Source organism: Crocodylus siamensis, chromosome 3 (genome assembly GCF_052110815.1).
Source record: "Crocodylus siamensis isolate JL-2025a chromosome 3, ASM5211081v1, whole genome shotgun sequence".
Classification (NCBI taxonomy): Eukaryota; Metazoa; Chordata; order Crocodylia; family Crocodylidae; genus Crocodylus; species Crocodylus siamensis.
Window position 1 is genome coordinate 218,162,978 of NC_143397.1, and position 18,983 is coordinate 218,181,960.

General features: G+C 43.2%; 1 protein-coding gene across 1 annotated transcript in view; it reads left to right on the top strand.

Annotated features, from left to right (window-relative positions):
• The window catches only part of LOC149869462 (neural-cadherin-like), an 83,857-nt gene that overhangs the window by 9,733 nt on the left and 55,141 nt on the right, over positions 1–18,983 (top strand). The window contains exons 2-5 of the mRNA XM_090040363.1: positions 8,123–8,317; positions 10,521–10,746; positions 13,047–13,251; positions 15,172–15,283. Coding sequence (XP_089896489.1) covers positions 8,123–8,317; positions 10,521–10,746; positions 13,047–13,251; positions 15,172–15,283 — 738 coding nt within the window. The remainder of the gene's footprint in view (positions 1–8,122; positions 8,318–10,520; positions 10,747–13,046; positions 13,252–15,171; positions 15,284–18,983) is intronic.

An 18,983-nucleotide genomic window follows, 5' to 3' on the forward strand; every position in this document is an offset into this window, starting at 1 on the left:
TGGGAGCTGAGGGCTGCAATTTAATCCCTCATGAGCTGCATGTGACCTGCAGGCTGCCAGTTGAATAGGACTGTTTTATTGAACAAACTGCATGGTTAAGAAAGATTTTGATATAAGGTCTATATTATATTTGGCTTGTCTAAGTGAATGATAGTGGCATTTGTTTAGGGTTTCATGGCAAATTGATTCAGGACAGAAGTTAATATGCAGTCCTTCAAGAAAAATGCAGGTATTGCAGAAGCAACCCACAAAACACATCTGGAAGGAAAGCTTAATCTTTAAAAATCATTTTTAGGATTATTAAATAGTAATTCAAAAATGTCTCTTGATTTTAAAGATATGTACCAAAAAAGTTGATAATTGAGCATGAGGATTTTAGAAGTCAAGTCAGTAGTGTTCCCTCCCAGGCTCTGAATACTCTTAAATTGTATTAATTGCAGAGGCATAGCAAAACAGCTGGGTGCCCAGAGCAGCAAGACACATGGGGGAAACAGCAGCTTCCAGTCGCTGTCATGCCTCCAGTGTCACTGCTTGGCTGCAATGACAGCTGACATTTTTCCACACACCTTCTTCCCCCAAGTCAGTGTCCAGGGCAGGTGCCCCAGTCTCACCACCCTATTTATGCTATTGTAAAAATTTAGTGCACTATCCCTAGGAATGGTCAGCCATGCTGTCTAAATACAACCACAAAAAATCCTTTATTTAACATTTGCGATACCCACTGGAATGTGTATAAATTTACTTAAAAAAACACAGGTTGAAACCACCTGCGTTACTTAAACAACAACAAACATGCTGACTGGAGCACTGAGAATCTGCTTTCATCTTCATAACCAGTACTATAAGAGGACTGATTTCCTGTACTTTGATTCAGTATTGGTCTGTTCATGCTGAGCCTCTTCCATTTTCTTTCTTCTCTCAAATAAGCATTTACTACTCTCTCTTCATAACAAGCTAAAAGTATTACTGAGACTTTCTTATGTATAACTCCTAGAAAGGGATGAACAATAAGCAGATTCTCCACTGAGCTGGACAAGCTGTTATGCTAAGACCCCTAGCAGGTATTAATATAATGGCCAGGTTGGGATCTGATGCAATGTCTGTGTCCTCTGTTTCACTAGGACAGGAGTGTCAAACTCATTTGGCCCCAGGGACTGCATGGGCTGGATTGGTCCCATGGCCCCTACATGTTGGATGTATCCAGCACATGCAGCACCTGCTCCAGCCGATCTGGGATTGCACTCCATGCAGTCAGCGTCCTGAATGCAGAGCCAGTCTGGGGCACACCACATGCACTGTGTGAATCATCTCTGAGACCCAGGGCAGCACTGGGGACCAAACGATGGGGTTCTGTGGGCCAGATCATCTTTGACACCCCTGCAGTAGGCCAACCAGTGATCTCCTTCATGTCTATATAAGCTGCTCATACCAAGTCCCATGGTATTTAAGGCTGTTACGGATGTTTGAAAATTGAATGCAACCTAAACTTAAATAAATGATCTAGTAGTTTTGACCAATGTTAGATTAATATTTTTTCCTTTTTATATACACACAGTAATTTTCTCTTGGCTTTGAAGATTACTTCAGGGAAAGAAAGCACCAGCTGAGTTTGCAAAATTACTTTGATAAATTGCATAGCATAATTAATTTAAAGTAGCTCTATAACAAAAACATTTCCTATATATATAGGAAACAGAAATAATTTATTAACCAGTTTGGCAGGTCAGGTGATTCTGGCCAGTTAATTTTTGTACCTACTTTTAGAAACGGATATTAATTTAAAATAAGTTTAGGTCCTGAAAGTGTCTGTATTAGTCTCGATTGCCATAATCCCATCAAGATTAATGCTATCTTTATTTTCATCCTGATCTGCCAAAATTTTGAGGGAGACGTGAAGTTTCAAAAGCATGTTCACATCTACCAGTTTAGTTCTAATCTGTAGTAAGAAAAAATAACTTTTATCAGTTTCCCTTACTTTTTTTAAAGAAGGAAGATAAATAATTAAAGTTACATTTGGATATGTAATTGATTTGAACCCGCACTATTAACTGCTTGCATTTAAAAATCCAGTCCATTGTATGCAGACTCTAAAACTAGAATTTTTCTGTTGGCCTTTCATTTAGTATAGCTGTTATATGGAAGAGTTTAGTCATGCTGGAAGTATCTGCTTTAAGCTGCTGAGGTTTTGTGAGCTGTAACTGTTTAAAATATAGCTGACTTAATAATAAATTGATGCCATTGAAATAATTTCTAATTATTTTTGTTCTACCTGAACTCTAGTCAGTATTTATGTAACGCTGAAGTTATTTGTGCTTTAGTTCTTTACAGGAAAATGAGCTTCAAGCAAGACTGCACTCAAGTATAGCCTGTTCTTTCCCTGTGTGCCCTGTGCACATTTTTGTTTGAAAATCAATGTAATTTCTTTCAGTGGAAACATTCTGATGCAAGAAGAGAAATCAGCCCCTTAATTTCCTTTTTTTCTATTATTCATATTGTTACTCTTAATAAAAATTGTATCATACAAATATAAAGCAAAGAGTTTTATCCTGTCAGTGAACTTGTTTCACCGGATGATTGATAGTGACAACAATAATGAGTTGGAACATCAGTGGGCAAAACTATTTTGATTTGGTTCAAGGTTACTGTTGTGTCAGTTGCACAAAATAAAGCACAGTATCGATTTCACTGTTTTGACCCATTAACGATTTTGCTCTTCTAACAGTGGAGAAACTGGTGCGCCACTGCAGAAGTGTATACATCAGTATAACTGTTTTTGTTTTATTGAAACAAACTCAACCATTTGGTAAAGTAGCTGCTGTACATCTGTAATAGAATCCTAAGCATATTTGATTAAATTGCATATTACTGAAAGAGCCCTCAGTTTACAAATGCCACAGTGCTATTTCCAGATAACTTGCCAAACAAGGAGCAGAACAGTTGTGACTTGACTGATTTACTTGCTTCTGAAGTCTTAAAATGTTTGCTTTAAATGTTGCTTCTGTCTACCTCTGACCTTTCATAGTAGGCTTCTAATCCATTCAGTCTAAACTAGAATGGGATGCTTCATGGCTGTATGGATGGCTTAGGATCTTAACCACTTTTTCAGGTTGGTACAGATTGCTTACCAATAGAGAGAAAATAAATCTCTCTCTTTTAGATGTTGAACATGTTGACTGCAAGGTTTGGAGGAGAAAGCCTCAACCATAGAGAAGAGAAATCCCATAGCAGAGATTTGTTGTTTCTTCTGCCATACTTCACCCTTCTAACCTCCTCCTTCCTTTCCTACACAACAGTGTGCGCACTTGTGTATGCACACACAGAGTTAATTCCTTCTTTTGCAGGATATCACCAAAAAATCTTGCATTCTTTGGAAATTAATTCTTTAAAAATAACCTGTAAGCTGTCTGCAACGACTGATATTGAGTTGTAGAAGATAAAAAAATATATATTTTTTCTGAATTGAAATGAAATTCAAATCAGAATTTTTTTCCTTGTCTTCAGTTTTATTGAAGAGGGGAGATAAAACATTTTTTAAAAAATCATTGTCTCAGAGAATATCTAATGTTGTTGGAAGCCAAAATTACATTTTGCGCAGCAGTAGTGAAAACATAATTCATTAATATTTGTATACTGAAAGCTTTGCAAATTGCATTTTGTTAGCTGTAGTCTGCAATATCCGTTTAGTGTGTGTTAAAATAGAACTGATATTTTTACAAGATCCGTTTGTTTTACCATGATTGCTGGTATTGCTAACTGCTGAAAAGCAGCATGTTTTATTTTTCTTCATGTTTTATAATGAAGGGAGACCATTAAAATAATAGTTTTTAATAGCATACTTAACCTGGAAACAAAGCACATGTGATATTTAGATTGGTACTACCTTATTAGGGGTGTGAAAACAGGCTGTATTCGATTTGGATTCAGATTCGGCCTGAATCGGGGACAGTGATCCTATCCATTGATTCAGATCACTGTCCCGATTCGATTCGGCCAACACTGTGATGCTGGGGTGGATGGAGTGTCCCACAGGAGCACGGGGGGGGCCCCGCATGCTCGGTAGTGAACCTGGAAGTAGACCGGAAATACTCCATTTCCAGGTCCACCTCCGAGCACACTGGAGGGCCTCCCCGTACCCCTCCAGCTCCGTGATTGGCTGTGGGGGGACCCCGGGTGCCCGCCCAGACCCAGGAGGCACCAGTAGCTGAGCCAGGGATGGGGTTCAGCGTGCTCCCTGGCCGACCCAGAAGTGGACCAGAAGTGCTTCTGGTTCACTTCCAGGTCTGCTGCCAAGCATGCTGGGGAGCCCTCTGCACTCCTGTGGGATGCTGCATTGGCCCTGCCATCACAGTATTCATGAGCTGCCTGGTACCTTGAGGTATGTAGAAAAAACATTTAAAACTGTGTCTATATCTGAATTGCCAAATCTTTCTGAATCTCTCCAAATCAACTTGGAGGGTTGAATCTCCGCTGAATCGAATCAGGGACTGAAGCTTCGCACAGCCCTATAGCTTATGTTTTGTGATTAGGGACCTACTGAATTTGGGGTGGCTTCTCTTTGGTTTTCACAGTCTGAGCATGGTGCCTGCCACCATTTTCATGGTCCGAGTGTGGCAGCTTCTCTCCCCGCCACCCTCTGATTGGCTGAGAGGTCCTGGAAGTCATGCCCATCCTCAGAGATTGACAGGTGGTACAGAAAAGTCTGCCTCTGTCTGTGTACAAGGCCCCTGAAGGAATACTGTCTTGCATGGTCCATTGCTGAATTGTATTCCTTTAGTAGGAAAGAAGTTAACTGGCAGGTGAAAAGGTCTTATCAAATCTTCAATTCAAATTTAGCTTGTGTATTATTTATGAGCAGCCTTTAATGGTTGGCAAGGTTCTCTGGATGAATGTAGCAGGTAAATAGTGGAGAGGTACCTGCGGAGTTGGATGTCAGGCAGGTTATAGACATTGGATTTATGACACACTATGTTTAGTCCATTGTTTTTTGTATCCAGGAGGTTGATGAAGTGAAGTTCATAGGCTCATCTGTGCAAAGTGTTTTGTAAATTCCCTTTGAGGATCAGGACTCAGAGATTGGAGAGAGAGTGGTTTTCTTGTGAGAAATGGTAATTAGGTATTCTTGTCTTTAATAGATTTCCAATATGTGGGCATTTCACAATTTACCTGCTGCATTCATCCCATCCCTCCCCCCCTCCAACCTGTCTCTCACCCACTGACTCCTCAATTTACATTTTTACTGACTGGCTTTCCTGCATACATACCAACCTCTGGGGTCTTTACTATTCATTCCATCCAGAAAGAGCACACACTAGCTGCAGATGCTTCCGCAGCCCTATGAAGGGTTTTTAAACCTGAAAGCTTGCTAATAAAAAAAAAAAAATGTCAACTATTTAGTTGGTCTAATAAAAGATAACAGATTTACCCAAAGAACCTTGTCTACCTATGTCCTTAGACATGGCTGCAACCTATATTTCTTTAATGGTTGGCTCTTCAGTGACCTCAGTGAATTGTGTTACTAGTGAGCAGGTATCATCTGCCTGCAAACGCACAACTATACTGAGAATGTTTGGCAACTTCATCAAGGCAAAATGTGCATGGAAATTGCCCCTCCAAAACACTGGCCTTCATTCTGGTGATGGCAGAGTATACGGAAGCTTTCATTGCTTCCTGAACCACATTTGCTCAGTGGACGTTTTGACATTGTAGGGTGGTAAATTTGCTATGCATGACTAAACTTGCTGACAACTTGAGAGTGAGAATCTGCAGAATGAGAGAATCTACAACTCATCCTGAAGATAAGGCCATTTAAAACATTCAGTCATTTAAAGTATGCACACCAAGGGCTTATGCTGGGCAATGCTTAATTGTTCTAAGTTAATCATAGAATTAAGATTAAATGAATTAAGGTTTTATGATGCAGGGAAAATGCTTAATTAGATGTTAATAAAAATATTCTGTTCTGAAAATGATTATTTTAGGAATAGAGAACACAGTGCTAAATTTACAGATGACAGAACCGGGGAAGTAAGATTCATTTTACAAAGGCTCAGGGTAAATAGGAGGACTAGGTTATGAATGGCAAATAAAATCAGTGACAAAAGGTGCTACAGAAACAGGAGGAAAAAAGCACACAGCTGGCAAAAAAACAGCTTCACTGTAGGGCTGCCGAAAAGAATTGGGGACCTAGGGCATGGTGCAGTTAGTGTCTCATACAAGAAAAAAAAGCAGTTTTGGGTTGCAAATAGTGCTTCTGTTGATACAGGATATGACAGTACCACTCTGCACTTAATTAAGCATCATTTGGCATGCTCTATCCAGTTTTGGGTACTATATTATAAGGAGGAGGTAGAGAAACTGGAGAAGGTCCAAAGGAGACAACAAAGATGACAAAGGAGTTGGAAAGCAACACCATACAAGAAAAGGCTGAAGAAACTGTACTCTGGATCCTATTCTCCCTATTAAATAAATCAGTTTAAGAATCTGTATGATTCTATTAATCCTGCCTGAGTCCTTGAAATACAGTTAATGCGAAAAGTAGATGCATCTTCCTTCTGTTTGTTGCTTCTTGTGACTGATCTTTGATTGTGTGTTGCAAAGACAGGCATGTTTTGAGGGTTCCCCCTCTCCCCCCACCACGTTCTTGAGCAAAGTAGAACAAAATCATACTTGGGTATGTACTAGAGGTGCACCAATACATCAGCTCATGTCATCAGCACTGATAAAAGGAATGTTGACATTATTGGCAATCAGCCTTTTTTGGCTGATGTGGCCAATAATGTCACTGATAAATGCCGTGTGCATGTGCGCAGCTACAGCATGCATACAGCCAGCCTGGCAGCATGGAGATCAGCATCTGGCTGGTAAGTCTGTTTGGGGTGGGGAGGGTGGTGGGAGGGAAAGGGCATGGTAGGGAGGGGTGGCGGGAGGGAAAGGTCATGGGGGGGTAAATAGATTCCCTTTCAGTGAGGGAGTGGGGCTGGAGCAGGCGCTGCCCAGCTGGGGAGGGGCACAGGATGGAGCCGCAAGAGGCTTGTCCAGGGGGTGCAGGGAGTGGGGGGCAAATGTTGCTTTGTTCATCCCCAGAGGAGCCATGGGGATCTGCACAGGACGAGGGCAGGCTGCTGCTGTGGACTGGGGCTGGGCTCTTCCTGGTGGGGGGTTTGGGCTGGGGCTGCAGTCAGGGTGGGTGACAGCAGTGCTGCCAGCGGAGGAAATGTGGGGGGAGGGGGGCTATGGTAAATTCTGGGGTGGCCATAACACACCCTGTGCACAGCCCTGGCCCAGCCCCCCCCACACTAGAAAGAGCCTGCAGCAGCAGCCTGCCTTTGCCCCATGCATAGATCCAGGGGCACATGCTTCTTATGGCTCCCCTGGGGGTACGTGCAGTGTTGGGACCCAACCCCCCTTCCCCTGTGCCTCTCCCCCTCCCCCAGCATGAGCCGTGTGGCTCTGTCCCAAACCCCAGCTTGGCAGCAGCTGCTCCAGGCCCCCATCGCAGGAGCCTGGATCTGTTCCTCCCCATGCCCCTTCCCCTCCCAACAGACTTACCAGCTGGACACTGTTTTCCAAGCTGCTAAGGTGCATATCAGTAATTGGATAGCTATCGGCTGATATGGCTTGTTAATAATCGGCCATCAGTATTGGCCGAAAAAATCTTTACACCCCTAGTACCTACTAGGTGGAACAGGATCTGGCCCTAGGTGTGTGTTAGCTAGGAAAAGGAGACTAAGTAGAAGATATAGCAGTTTTCAAATGGTCTTAAAGGCTACCATGAAGAAGATGGTTTTCCCTTTCTGCAGATGGCAGTACATGAAGCTTTCACTGAAATCATTTTGGTCAAAAAACTTTACTTGATCCTAGAAGAATACATACCAATACTCTACTTCTTGTGATGTAGCTATCTGGTATAATTTAATGGGTTACATGTATCGGTAAATTTATTAATTAACTTAAAATCCAACTGCCAAAATATCCATGTCTCTGCTGGGGCATTGCCTGTACTTTCAGATGTGCACAATAGCCTTTTGTTTTTATCTGTAAACCTTTAAATGCCTGGCTAAATTCTTGAAACTCATCTTAGATATGACATCTGATACTGTTTTCATCGATGTATGTTTTGCAGAAGATGACTGGTATTTGTGTCATGTGACAATTCTTTCCCCAAAAGAAGAACTTCTAACTTGGGGTATGTACCCATATCCCTATTTAGCACGTGTTGATCCTGATGCTCGAAAAGGTACTCTGATTTACCAGCTTGCTGCCTATTACACTAACAAAGAAAACTCCAGTACTGCGATAACTTATACACTTATTGCAGGTAAATCTCTTTTCAAACACCTAGAAAGTCTGCGTGATTATGAGCGGGTTTTTTTTAACTATCCAATTTTATCATGTAGTTAAGGCTTTACTCTTGAAAATCTATTACCTAGATTGATGCGGGGGGCGGGGAACCTTTTTGGCAGGCATATCAGAAATTAAGCCCTGCACCTTCCCCAGGTACCACTCTAATCTGCTTCCCTCCCAAACTGCTGCTCTGCTTTCTGTTCTCTGCCCTATATACCACTGTGCTACGTCCCTCCCTGTTCAGCCACATCTCGCACAGAGGCTACCCATACAGCTTGTGGTATGCCTGGTATGGTTGCTTGGTAAAAGTCAGAGGTAATGAATACAGTGCAAGTGAAACAAGCCTGTAGAAACAAGTCTTTCAGTTACATATACCCATTTGGGTTGCTTGGTTTAGATTTTAAGTTTATTATGATCAGTATTGAATTATTAGATTCTTACCCATCCTCTTTTCCCCTGTGCCCTTTCTTAAATATAGAGGGTAATTCACAGTCTTTCTTGAAAGTGTCACACTAATCCTACTTCCACTTAAAAAAAATATCCAAACATAACTGATTTTGTGTTTGTAGGATTAGAAAAGGGTAGATGAAAATAATTGGTCTGGTGTATATAACCTTAAAATCTCTAGGAAGAACAGCTTGTAAAAGGGCATTCCTTTGGCACATATTCAAAAGAAAGGACTATAAAACCTATGCCTTTTTAAAATTTTGTCATGGTTTGTATTTGTGGCAGAATTAGCAACACATTCTTCTGACTAATAGCTATACAAGCATATTTGTTATATAGAAGGTCCAAATCTTTTTGTAAAAGTAAAACTGATAAATACAGTTCTTGTAAAGTTGCCCACTTGCACTAAGATTCCCAAATGCACAGAACATGCACAGTAATGAGTAGTGCAAGTTTTCCCCATTGTATTTTGTGACATCATATATAGAAATAGCATTTTAGATAAATTGTCAGGCCACTTCCCTTCCTTTTCCCTTTCGGCTGAGGCTGTAAGGAAAGCTGTCAGTTCTACTGTATGTCAGGTAGTTTATACAAAATTCTGGCAAAAAGAAGAGGGAATCCAAAACTGAAGACTTGTCTACAAGGGAAACTGTTTGTGAAACCAGTCATAGGGCAAAATTAAAGTGCAGTAGCTGCTCTGAACTAGTTTCCCGTGCAAATGGTTTTGTGTTCCACTGACGACTCATCTACACAGGGGGTGTTTTGCATGTGTTCCGGGAATGGGTGCTTTAATTAGAGTGGCGCTAAGAGCCACTGTTATTAAAGCACCCACAGCATCTCGTGTATCAGTGTCCCAACGCTTCAGAAAAGCGCCGCCACCGCCATAACTAAAGCTCGTTGAACAAGCTTTTGTTAAAACGCCCCTGCCGCCATTTTGAAGCATGGGGACGCTGATACTGGAGACATGGAGGCTGGCTGGAGCGCGATAAGCAGGCTTGATTAATTGGAGTAGCCCCCTGGCTTGTATAGCCACACTGGGGTTCTAAGGTAATCTAATTCATCTTAAGTAAAAGCGTAAATTTTAAAGTGGGTCTAATTAAGCTGCATGGACACTCTTCATAATCAAAGCAACTACAACTTGATTTACTTTGCAAATGAAGTAAACTAAATTGAATTATGGCCACTTTAATTCTGACGAGAGCATCCACACAGAGGATTTATGCGAGTTGACAAGAGGGATTTTAGCTGTCTTTGCTGTGCTTTTTAAAAACACAGGAAAGTAAACAAATTGGCAAATAAAATAGAAATGGAGGCTGTTAAAAGTGCTTGAACTTTGTATTAGGTCAATTATCCTTCTCAGAACTGAAAATAATCTTTCCGAAAATGAGTGGAAAAAGTCTTCCTGATATGTACCAATTTAATATTGTCCTGTAATGCCATAAGCCTGAAGGCTGCTGAGATGTTCAGGCCAGCTCATCTGAGAACTAAAGTTAAACCCTTGATATTTTTGTAGCATTTCACAGTGCAGAGAAACTTGGCTATTGGTACCAGGTCTCCTGTCCTCTCATGAGGTAATGTGTATTAACTATGCGTCTCAAAAGTACAGATAAGTGAAAAGTGTAATAATGGATATGGATGTAAGCAAAGGCTTGAGTGAGGCTGAAATGTGAAGATGTAAATAGACTTACTGTGAAGTCTCCTTCAGAATGGCTTTGTGTATTTATTGATAGGTGGAGAAGACCGATTTGAAGTGGAAATGGACACAGGTTTTATAAGGACCACTGGTTTACCTTTAACTTGGAACAAGGAATACGTGGTCACTGTGCAGGCCACTGACGAATTTGGCAACACAAGCTCTTATGCCTCCATTTCCATCCTGGCTGGCTGCAGACCTCCCCAATTTACTAATGTGTCCTATACTGTGTTTGTTCCTGAAAATACTCCAATGGGAGAAAAGTAAGTGGAAGATGAGGGTGGGTAGATAGCAGCTGTCTGAGAGAAGCTCTGTGGAACGTCATACAGAGACTCTTGTTTCTCATTCAGAGAGGATTGTATTTACATGTTTCTATCTTGCATTATGAAAAGAGATGCTGCTTTTGAAATAGAGGAGCATTGTAGCCTAGTGGATGAACAGCTTGGTTGGGAAAAGGAAGGGCGGAAATCCAAGCTCTGGCATTGATCTGTCTGAGATAAAGAACTTAATATTTTACTCTTGCACCCACCCCTGTTGTCTCTCTAAAAGGTACATAGACTTCATTGATTTTATAGACATTAGGGCTGGAAGGGACCTCGGGAGATCATCGAGTCCAGTCCCCCTCCCGAGCGGCAGGAAGTTAGCTGGGGTTATAGGATCCCAGCAAGATAAGCGTCCAAATTTCTCTTGAAGGCATTCAGTGTAGGTGCTTGAACCACCTCCGGTGGCAGGCTAGTCCAGACTTTGGGGGCTTGGACAGTGAAGAAATTCTTCAGTAGGTCCAGCCTGAAACTGTCTTGTAGGAGTTTATAACCATTCAAAATTGTCATCCCTTGGGGCACTTTGGTGAACAATGGTTGCCCCAGATCCTGGTGAACACCCCTTATAAACTTATAGGTGACCATCAGATCACCCCTGAGCCTGCGCTTTTCCAGGCTAAAGAGCCCCATAGCTCTCAGCCTGTCATCGTAAGGTCTGTTTTCCTGACCTCTGATCATGCATGTGGCTCTTCTCTGCACTCTCTCAAGCTTCTCCACACCCTTTTTGAACTGAGGAGCCCAAAACTGGATGCAGTACTCCAGCTGTGGCCTCACCAAGGCTGAGTACAACAAGAGAATGATGTCCTGGGATTTGCTTGAGAAGCATCTATGGATGCAAGCCAGCGTTTTGCTCACTATACTAACTGCAGCATCACATTGAAGGCTCATATTCATCTTGTGGTCAATCATGACCCCCAAGTCCTTTTCATCAGTAGTGCTAGCCAGTGTAGCACTACCCAGCCTATAAGGATGCTGCAGGTTTTTCCTCCCAAGGTGGAGAACCTTGCATTTTTCAGTGTTAAACACCATCAGGCTTTTGATGCAACAGGCACAACAAAAGCTATCTGATAGAACCTTTCAAGAGGAATGGAAGTATATTTTCTCTAATGATGAAGGCATGGAAAAAAATTTATGTAGGCAGCTGGCTGGCGGCGTTCCTGCTGAAATGATTACTTGGATGAAACTATGATCTTGCTGTGTTGTACAATGGGTTAAATGCTCATTGCTTTGAATAGGAATCTTCTTCACCTAAATAAACACCTGAAAATGCTTTTAACTGTTCAAAAAATGGGCTACATTGCAAGTTGACAGTTTCCTCTTTATGCTTCTTTAATTACAAAGCTTCTGAATGATGAAAATAGTCTTTTGAATGGGTATTATGTCTGAACTGAAACCGCTGAGTCTCTAGGGTAGTCCTCCATTGCCTACAGAGTAGCTTTGCAAAGCAACAGCAGGTGACACCAACAAGATGGGTCAGTTTTATTGTTGCCTTTCTAAAGTGTGTGAGCAGCATGGGACTATAAAACTTTGATCAGTAGAAGGGTGGGATGTTGGAGTTATTTTGCAGGGTAAGAGAACTCAGAATAGGCTAAGAAGTCAGTACGACCTATTATTCACTCCCTTCAGGAAGTTCTGAATGAGAAGATGTGCCATTTTTCCTTTTCCCGAACCTTAGAGAGTGGGAGTTTCACATATGTGGTTGTCCTAGCATGCAGGCTGATGTGCAAGACAGAGCCTCCAAAAAGGGCATGACAATGGTGTGCTATTGGAAATCTTAGCTTCTTCCCAAAAGATAAGGGGAAGGAAACAGAGAGCTGGATTTCCTACTAAGCCACTGTCCCATTGGCAAAGTTCTCTCACGTCACCCCAGGCCAACCTCTTTTTCCCTCCTCCCCAGCTTTCTTTCATATCTGTCACTGGCTAGCTGGTATCTGATAAGTCTTTTAAGATTGACTTGCAAAGAAAAGTGGAATTAAATATATTTAATTCATCAGACTGATAAATGAGGCAGAAATAACAGCTCTCTGCAAGTATTAACTGGTGGAAAGTGCTTATGAGGGAGAGGGTGTTATGAAGCTGGGCAGTAGGGAGCAATGAGTTGAAATAAAGAAAAAGTAAACTTATCTTGAAGCTGTTAGCAGATAGCTGGGCTAAATTGTATAATAAATTGCTCTTTCTCCAACTTCTGATTCTCTCAGTGAAACAAAAAATAACTTGTTTAATGGTTGTTCTGTTCTTTACAGCATAGCTGTCATTGAAGCTATTTCTTTCCAGAGCCAGTCTCTTTCATACACACTGCTGATGAATCCTAGTGGTCTGTTCAGCCTGAACCAGGAGAGTGGAGAGCTTGGCTTGATTCATACAGTGGACTATGAAAGCGAGCACCATCTCTATCATTTATTAGTGAAGGCAATGGAAGTTGAGAGTATGCTTAGCAGTGTAACTGAGGTATGATGCATCACTGCATGTCATGTTTGCCATTTCCTCAGTCTCTATTACTGCACTTAGTGATGTGATATTCATGATCAGTGTTGACATGAAATCATGTGTAGCCAGAGAGAGAATGCCATTAAGTTCTAAGTGCTACCCTGGGGCTTGGACCTGAGTTCAGCTTCTGACTTTGGAAAATAATTCCTGTGTTAACTGTCTTTGCTGTGCTTTTTAAAAACACAGGAAAATAAGGGTAATGATTCTTCTATACATCACAAGAGTGTTTTGAGGAAAAATTTATTAGTGTGTGTGAGGTAGTCATTACACTGATGAAAGCAATAAGCCCCTAGATAGGTATGAAAGCTAAGACGCATTTCTGTGGTACCTTTTGAACTGCCACTTGCAGAAATATTGCTGAGTAGATATAAATATGTATGTGACAAAACATGCAGAATTTTTTCTAGGTTCATTATGACTCAAAATACAAACATTTTTCTGTACTTAAGGGTTCAAAATAAAACCCAATAATTAATGTACTTAGATGTATGCACTTTTTAAAAAAAAGCCAGAATATTACCTTGATTTTTTTTTCTGTGAAACTAGGACATTTTTCTAAATAGAGGTACAGCAGTACATCGGTCCCACATTGGATTGGCACTGATATAAGGAAAATTGACTGCATCGGCAATCGGCTTTTTTTTGGCTGATATGACTGATAATGTCACTGATAAATGCCCCGTGCATGCACAGCCGAAGTGCAGCATGCAGGTGGCCATGAGCACAGCCCGGCAGCATGGAGAGCAGCCAGGTCTGGCTGATAAGTCTGTTGTGAGGAAAGGGGCCGGGGCGGGGGGAGGGGGAAACGATGACACACATCAAGGGTTCAGCGGTGAGGAAAGAGGGAGTAGGGCTGGGGCAGAGGAAGGCACTGCACAGCTGGAGTGGAGCGGGGGATGGAGCCGTGAGTAACTTGTCCAGGGAGGTGTAGGAGGCGTGGTTCCTGCTGCTGCATGCACCCCGGGAGGGCATGGGGGGTGTGCCCCCAGATCTCTGCAGGGGACAAGGGTGGGCTGCTGCTGCAGGCTGGGGACAGGGCAGTGCCGGGCTCTTTCCGGTGCAGGGGTAGGGTCAGGGCTTTGCTCAGGGTGACAATGGCACTGGGAGGGGGGCTATGGCAAATTTTGAGATGGCTGCAGTCTGCCATCGTAGCCCTCTCCCAGCACTGCTGCCTCCCAGCCCAGCCTATCCCCCTGCTGGGAAGAGCCCTCTACCTCCTTGGCCCCAGTATGCAGCAGCAGGAGCCGCTCCCCTTTGTCCCCCAACCCCCGGATGAGCTGCTTGCAGCTCCATCCCCTGCTCTGCCATTGCTGTGCCAGCCCCGCTCCCTCCCTCATCATGGGGGCCTCAATCTGCCCTTTCCCTCTCCCTTAGCCCCTTCCTCCACCACAAACTTACCAGCTGGACACCACTTTCCAAACTGCCCAGCTGCATTTCAGAATTGGATTGGTATTGGCCAATAAGGTTCATCAAAAATCGGCCATTGGTATTGGCCCCAAAATTTTTCTATCGGTGCACCCCTAGTTTTAACGTATCCTGTTTTGATCCTGGGTAAGGAGAATGCCTCTCTCCAAAAGCGGACTGGGTTTGAGAAGCATCATATCAGAAAAAAACCTTGGACACTGAGTCTTGTATATTCTAAATGTTTACCTGTCCTGCATTATCTCAAGGGTAGCGTGCTGTAGTTCTAAAACAGGAAGGAAAACATTGTATAGAATGGCATAGAGTGTGCCATCTTAAGTAGTAAGAGCCAGTGTGTCAAAATGTTCATATTTTAGATAGCAAGTAGCCAGTCCTGGGCCATTGTTGAGGTACAGGCTGTCATTTTCTGTTAGTTTTTTTTCTTTTGTGTGTTCATGATTATTTCTTTCTGTGTCACAGGTTATGGTTTACATTGCTGATTACAATGACTGTTTTCCAGTATTCCATGACTCCATTTATATCGGAAACAATGTTCTTGAAACCATCCCTGTTGGCACATCTTTGCTGCAAGGTGATCATGTCTCCTCTACCTCTTTCTCCTTTGTCACAAGCTTAGGCTGCAGTCAGCTATTTGATGTGTTCAGGATTTTACCATGTGAAAGCTCTCTTTCACCACTTTTATAACAGATGGTTCCATTGTCAGAGAAGCAAGGCTGTTGACCATGATCCTTTTTCTAGAGCTGGAGAATGGTCTCCTGAGATTCTGGAACCAAGACCCTTGAGTGATTTGAAAATGAGGACTGAGATCTTGAAATAGATACGATATTTTATGGAGAGTTGGTGTTGTGGGTGGAGAACAGATAAACGTGCTTATGGTAACTTGTATTGACAAGGAGGTATTCTGGGGCATTTTCTGCTAATCATAGTTTTTGAGGGCTGACAGTTTTATTCCTAGTTATTTTAGGCCAGCCAGGGAGGTGATGGACCTATATAACCAAAGTTTGATTGTTGTCCATCAGCATCAAGGTACAGTACCCTAAGTCAGGGATCAGCACTGTTTTTGGGCAGAGTGACAAAAACATCTGCAGCCCCAACTTGTAAGATGTTGGCATGGCAGGGGTGGACAGCAGGGGAGCCACAAGGATCCCGATCCTTGTTGCAGCAGTGCAGCCGCAGCTCCTTCCCCACCCTGAAGTCTGTACACCAAGCAAAATGCATTTGCATGCCATGCTCTAGCACCTACCCCTGCCCAAAGTGGCTGTAGATGGTGGTATCGTGTCACCAACTTCTGTGCAAGAGTTTAGTATCTGTGAGGAATTCAGAAGCACTGCTAAAATGCAGATTGGATTAACCAACTGAATATTTTTTGCCTTCAGCTATAGGAGACCCTAGTTATGAAATCCTCTTTGTACCAAAAAGCACGGCCTGTGTTTTTTTGTGTTGGGCTTCAACTAGATCCTCATCCATGAACTGTCTGGGGGTCTGGGTTGCTGACAATGGTGTTGTGTTTTGGGAAAGATGAGCAGAGAGCTGTGAGTTTTCTGTGTTTCTTAGAGGCTCCATGTTTCTTAAGACAGCATGGCAGTATCTGATGCTGTTGTCTTGATTTTTATTAAGATACACAAATCGTGGGAGTTGAGCTATTTGTCTTGGGGAAGGAAGTCTTTTAAAGAGCAGATCGCAATATTACAGGCTGTTGTGTGGTAAACATTGATCTGGAGGTGTTATTCCACTCTTGTTATTCCAGTCAGCTAGCAGTTTAATTTTAAAGTACAGGCAGTCCTCAGACTTACAATGCAGTTTTCAGGAACCATTTGTGTTGTAAGTCAAAAGGTTGCAACTCAGAACCAACTTTCCCATAGGAACAATGTTACAAATAGGGGATTGGTTCCTTTACCTCTCTGGACACAGCTGCATCCAGCTAGTAAGTCTGTTGTGGCGGGGGGCAGATCAGCGTCCTGCAGCAAGGGATGGATTGGGGCTGGGGCTGGGGCAAGTTGCCCAGCCGGGGAAGAGGGGATGCAGGGAGGGGATGGGGCAGCTGCTGCTGCTACGTGCCATGGGTGCGGGAGGGTGTGCGTGGGGGGGTGCCCCGGATCTGTGTGGGGCAGCTGGGGCTAGGGCTATGCTAGGCTGCACTCCAAGCAGAAGGTGCTGGGAGTGGGGACTCTGCCCTCCCCCCGCTTGCCCAGCTGGGGCGGAGGGGTCTGGGATGCAGGCACTGCACTGCCTCAGACAAGTGGCATGCAGCAGTGGGGGCCACTCCAGCCTCTGAGGCAGTCCACTCACCTGCCATACCTTTGTTGTTTCTAGGCAGGAGTTGCCCATTTTTAATGCCTTGATACCAAGGGCATTATACATAGCTCCAGCTTCCACTCTAAGCTTGAGCCAGTTGAGAGCCCTAGGTCAATCCACAAGCAGCTGACCCTTTCACTCAAAAGCCACTCCACCCCACCCCCAGGCCCCTCTGTAAATCATTTGTCTCACATGTAGCTTGCTTAGAGCCCCAGAAATCTAGTATAAAGCAACCCTTTATTTCACTGAGCCCCTCCACAGACCTCTCCCCAGAATCAGCTTCACTCCCAGGGTTTTTCCAGGCCTTTCCTTAGTCACCCATACTTTCAGCGGTTCTATTCAGGGGGCTTATCTAGTCTGTAGGCCCACAAAGTCTAAACCCCTTCTGTTTAGGCTGACCTGTGTCTTCTCTGGGCCCATGTCTACCCAGCCTCTCTCAATAAGCCATCCTGGCCTTTCTTTGGGGCCTCTGTATACATGGTCCCTTACTATAGGCTGGCCTTTCCCCAGCTCCAGGCCTTTAGCTCCCTCCTAAGGGATCTGTATCTCCCCTGGCTCCCTAGGAACCTCCTCTTTCCCCATAGTTCCTACCCTAGCTCGCAGATGTTCTGGGAGCAGCAGTACTCAGGCCAGGTGATGGTTCATCCTTTGGCTTTCCAGTTGCAACTGGCAGCCCTGCTCTCGTCTTGGCCATGACTACCCAGCCCTATGCCAGTCAGGCAGGTCTCCTCCTAGGTGCCATGTGACCACCTGATTGGGTCTGCTCCCACCTGCAGGCTGGTCTGCAGCCTGCTGAAGCCCTTAAAGTAGCAGGCACCCAAAGGTGCACTGCCGCACAAAGTTATGTTTATTATTACATTAAATGTATATTGGCAGTGTCCTTGTACTTAAGGAAATTGTTTTCTTTTAGCACTAACACCATAGTTCATAAATGTTGACTCACATGTACTGCTCAGTATTTGTATTTCAGTTTGACTTCTAGGTTTTTCTGAGCTCATAAAATGTTTGAATTTGCAACCCTAGGGAAGTGGTCAGCAACCTACGGTCACTGAAACCTTTGAATCCAGCCCAAAGATGGGGGCTTTGGCAGTGGGGGGGATGCCTATTGCCAGCACTCTTCCAGTGCTACTTAGGGGACAGGTAGTGGTGAAAGCAAGGTCCTGCCACCCATCTATCTCCAACCTGGAATGAGTCATTGTGGCCTACAGCCACAATGGAAATGGAAAAGATTGCCTCCCCCTGTCCTAGGGGATTGTTTAAATCTAAGCCATCGGTCTTCATTAATAGAAACCGTTGATATCCATAATTAATTTTTTAAGCTATTTCCAAAGAAAAGTAAAAAAGCACACATGCTGAGGTCATGGTAGCACCCTTTTTTAAATGAAATGGAATGCTCCTGACTGAACATCTTACAAAAGAATGGAAGTGAAAATATATTGCTGCACATGGCACCTTGGCATTTCACAGGCTCTCAGCATTCATTTTTCAACTTTACTTTTCCCTTTTGTATTTTGGGTGAGTAGACCTCTTAATTACTGGTCATTGTTCCATCATAAGTTATTGCTGCATTAGTTTGACCAAGTTCCATGTGCATATTTGCACATTTGTATAATGACATTTCGGGTATTATGGCGGAATATTTACTTTTGAGATTAAAGTAGTCAGTTCTGTCAGTTTCTTTCATGAGTTGGTTTAAATTGATACCAACTCAATATGGTGTGATGTGAACCTTGTTTGTTTGGTGAGAAATCACATAATAGTTAAAAGATGAGTTTCATCTCCTGGAAGTGACTTGATGCAGTTATGTAGACTCCAGCTCCTTGTCTCTGAACAGATGGAGCATTGAATATGCTGAATAAATGCTTGGTGGGGAAGAATGTTTAATTACTCCTTGTTACTTGAAAAGGCAAGTAATTAAAGTCCTTTTAGTGGTAACCTTGCTTGGAGCCAATTAAATTGACAGATACCTCCAGAGC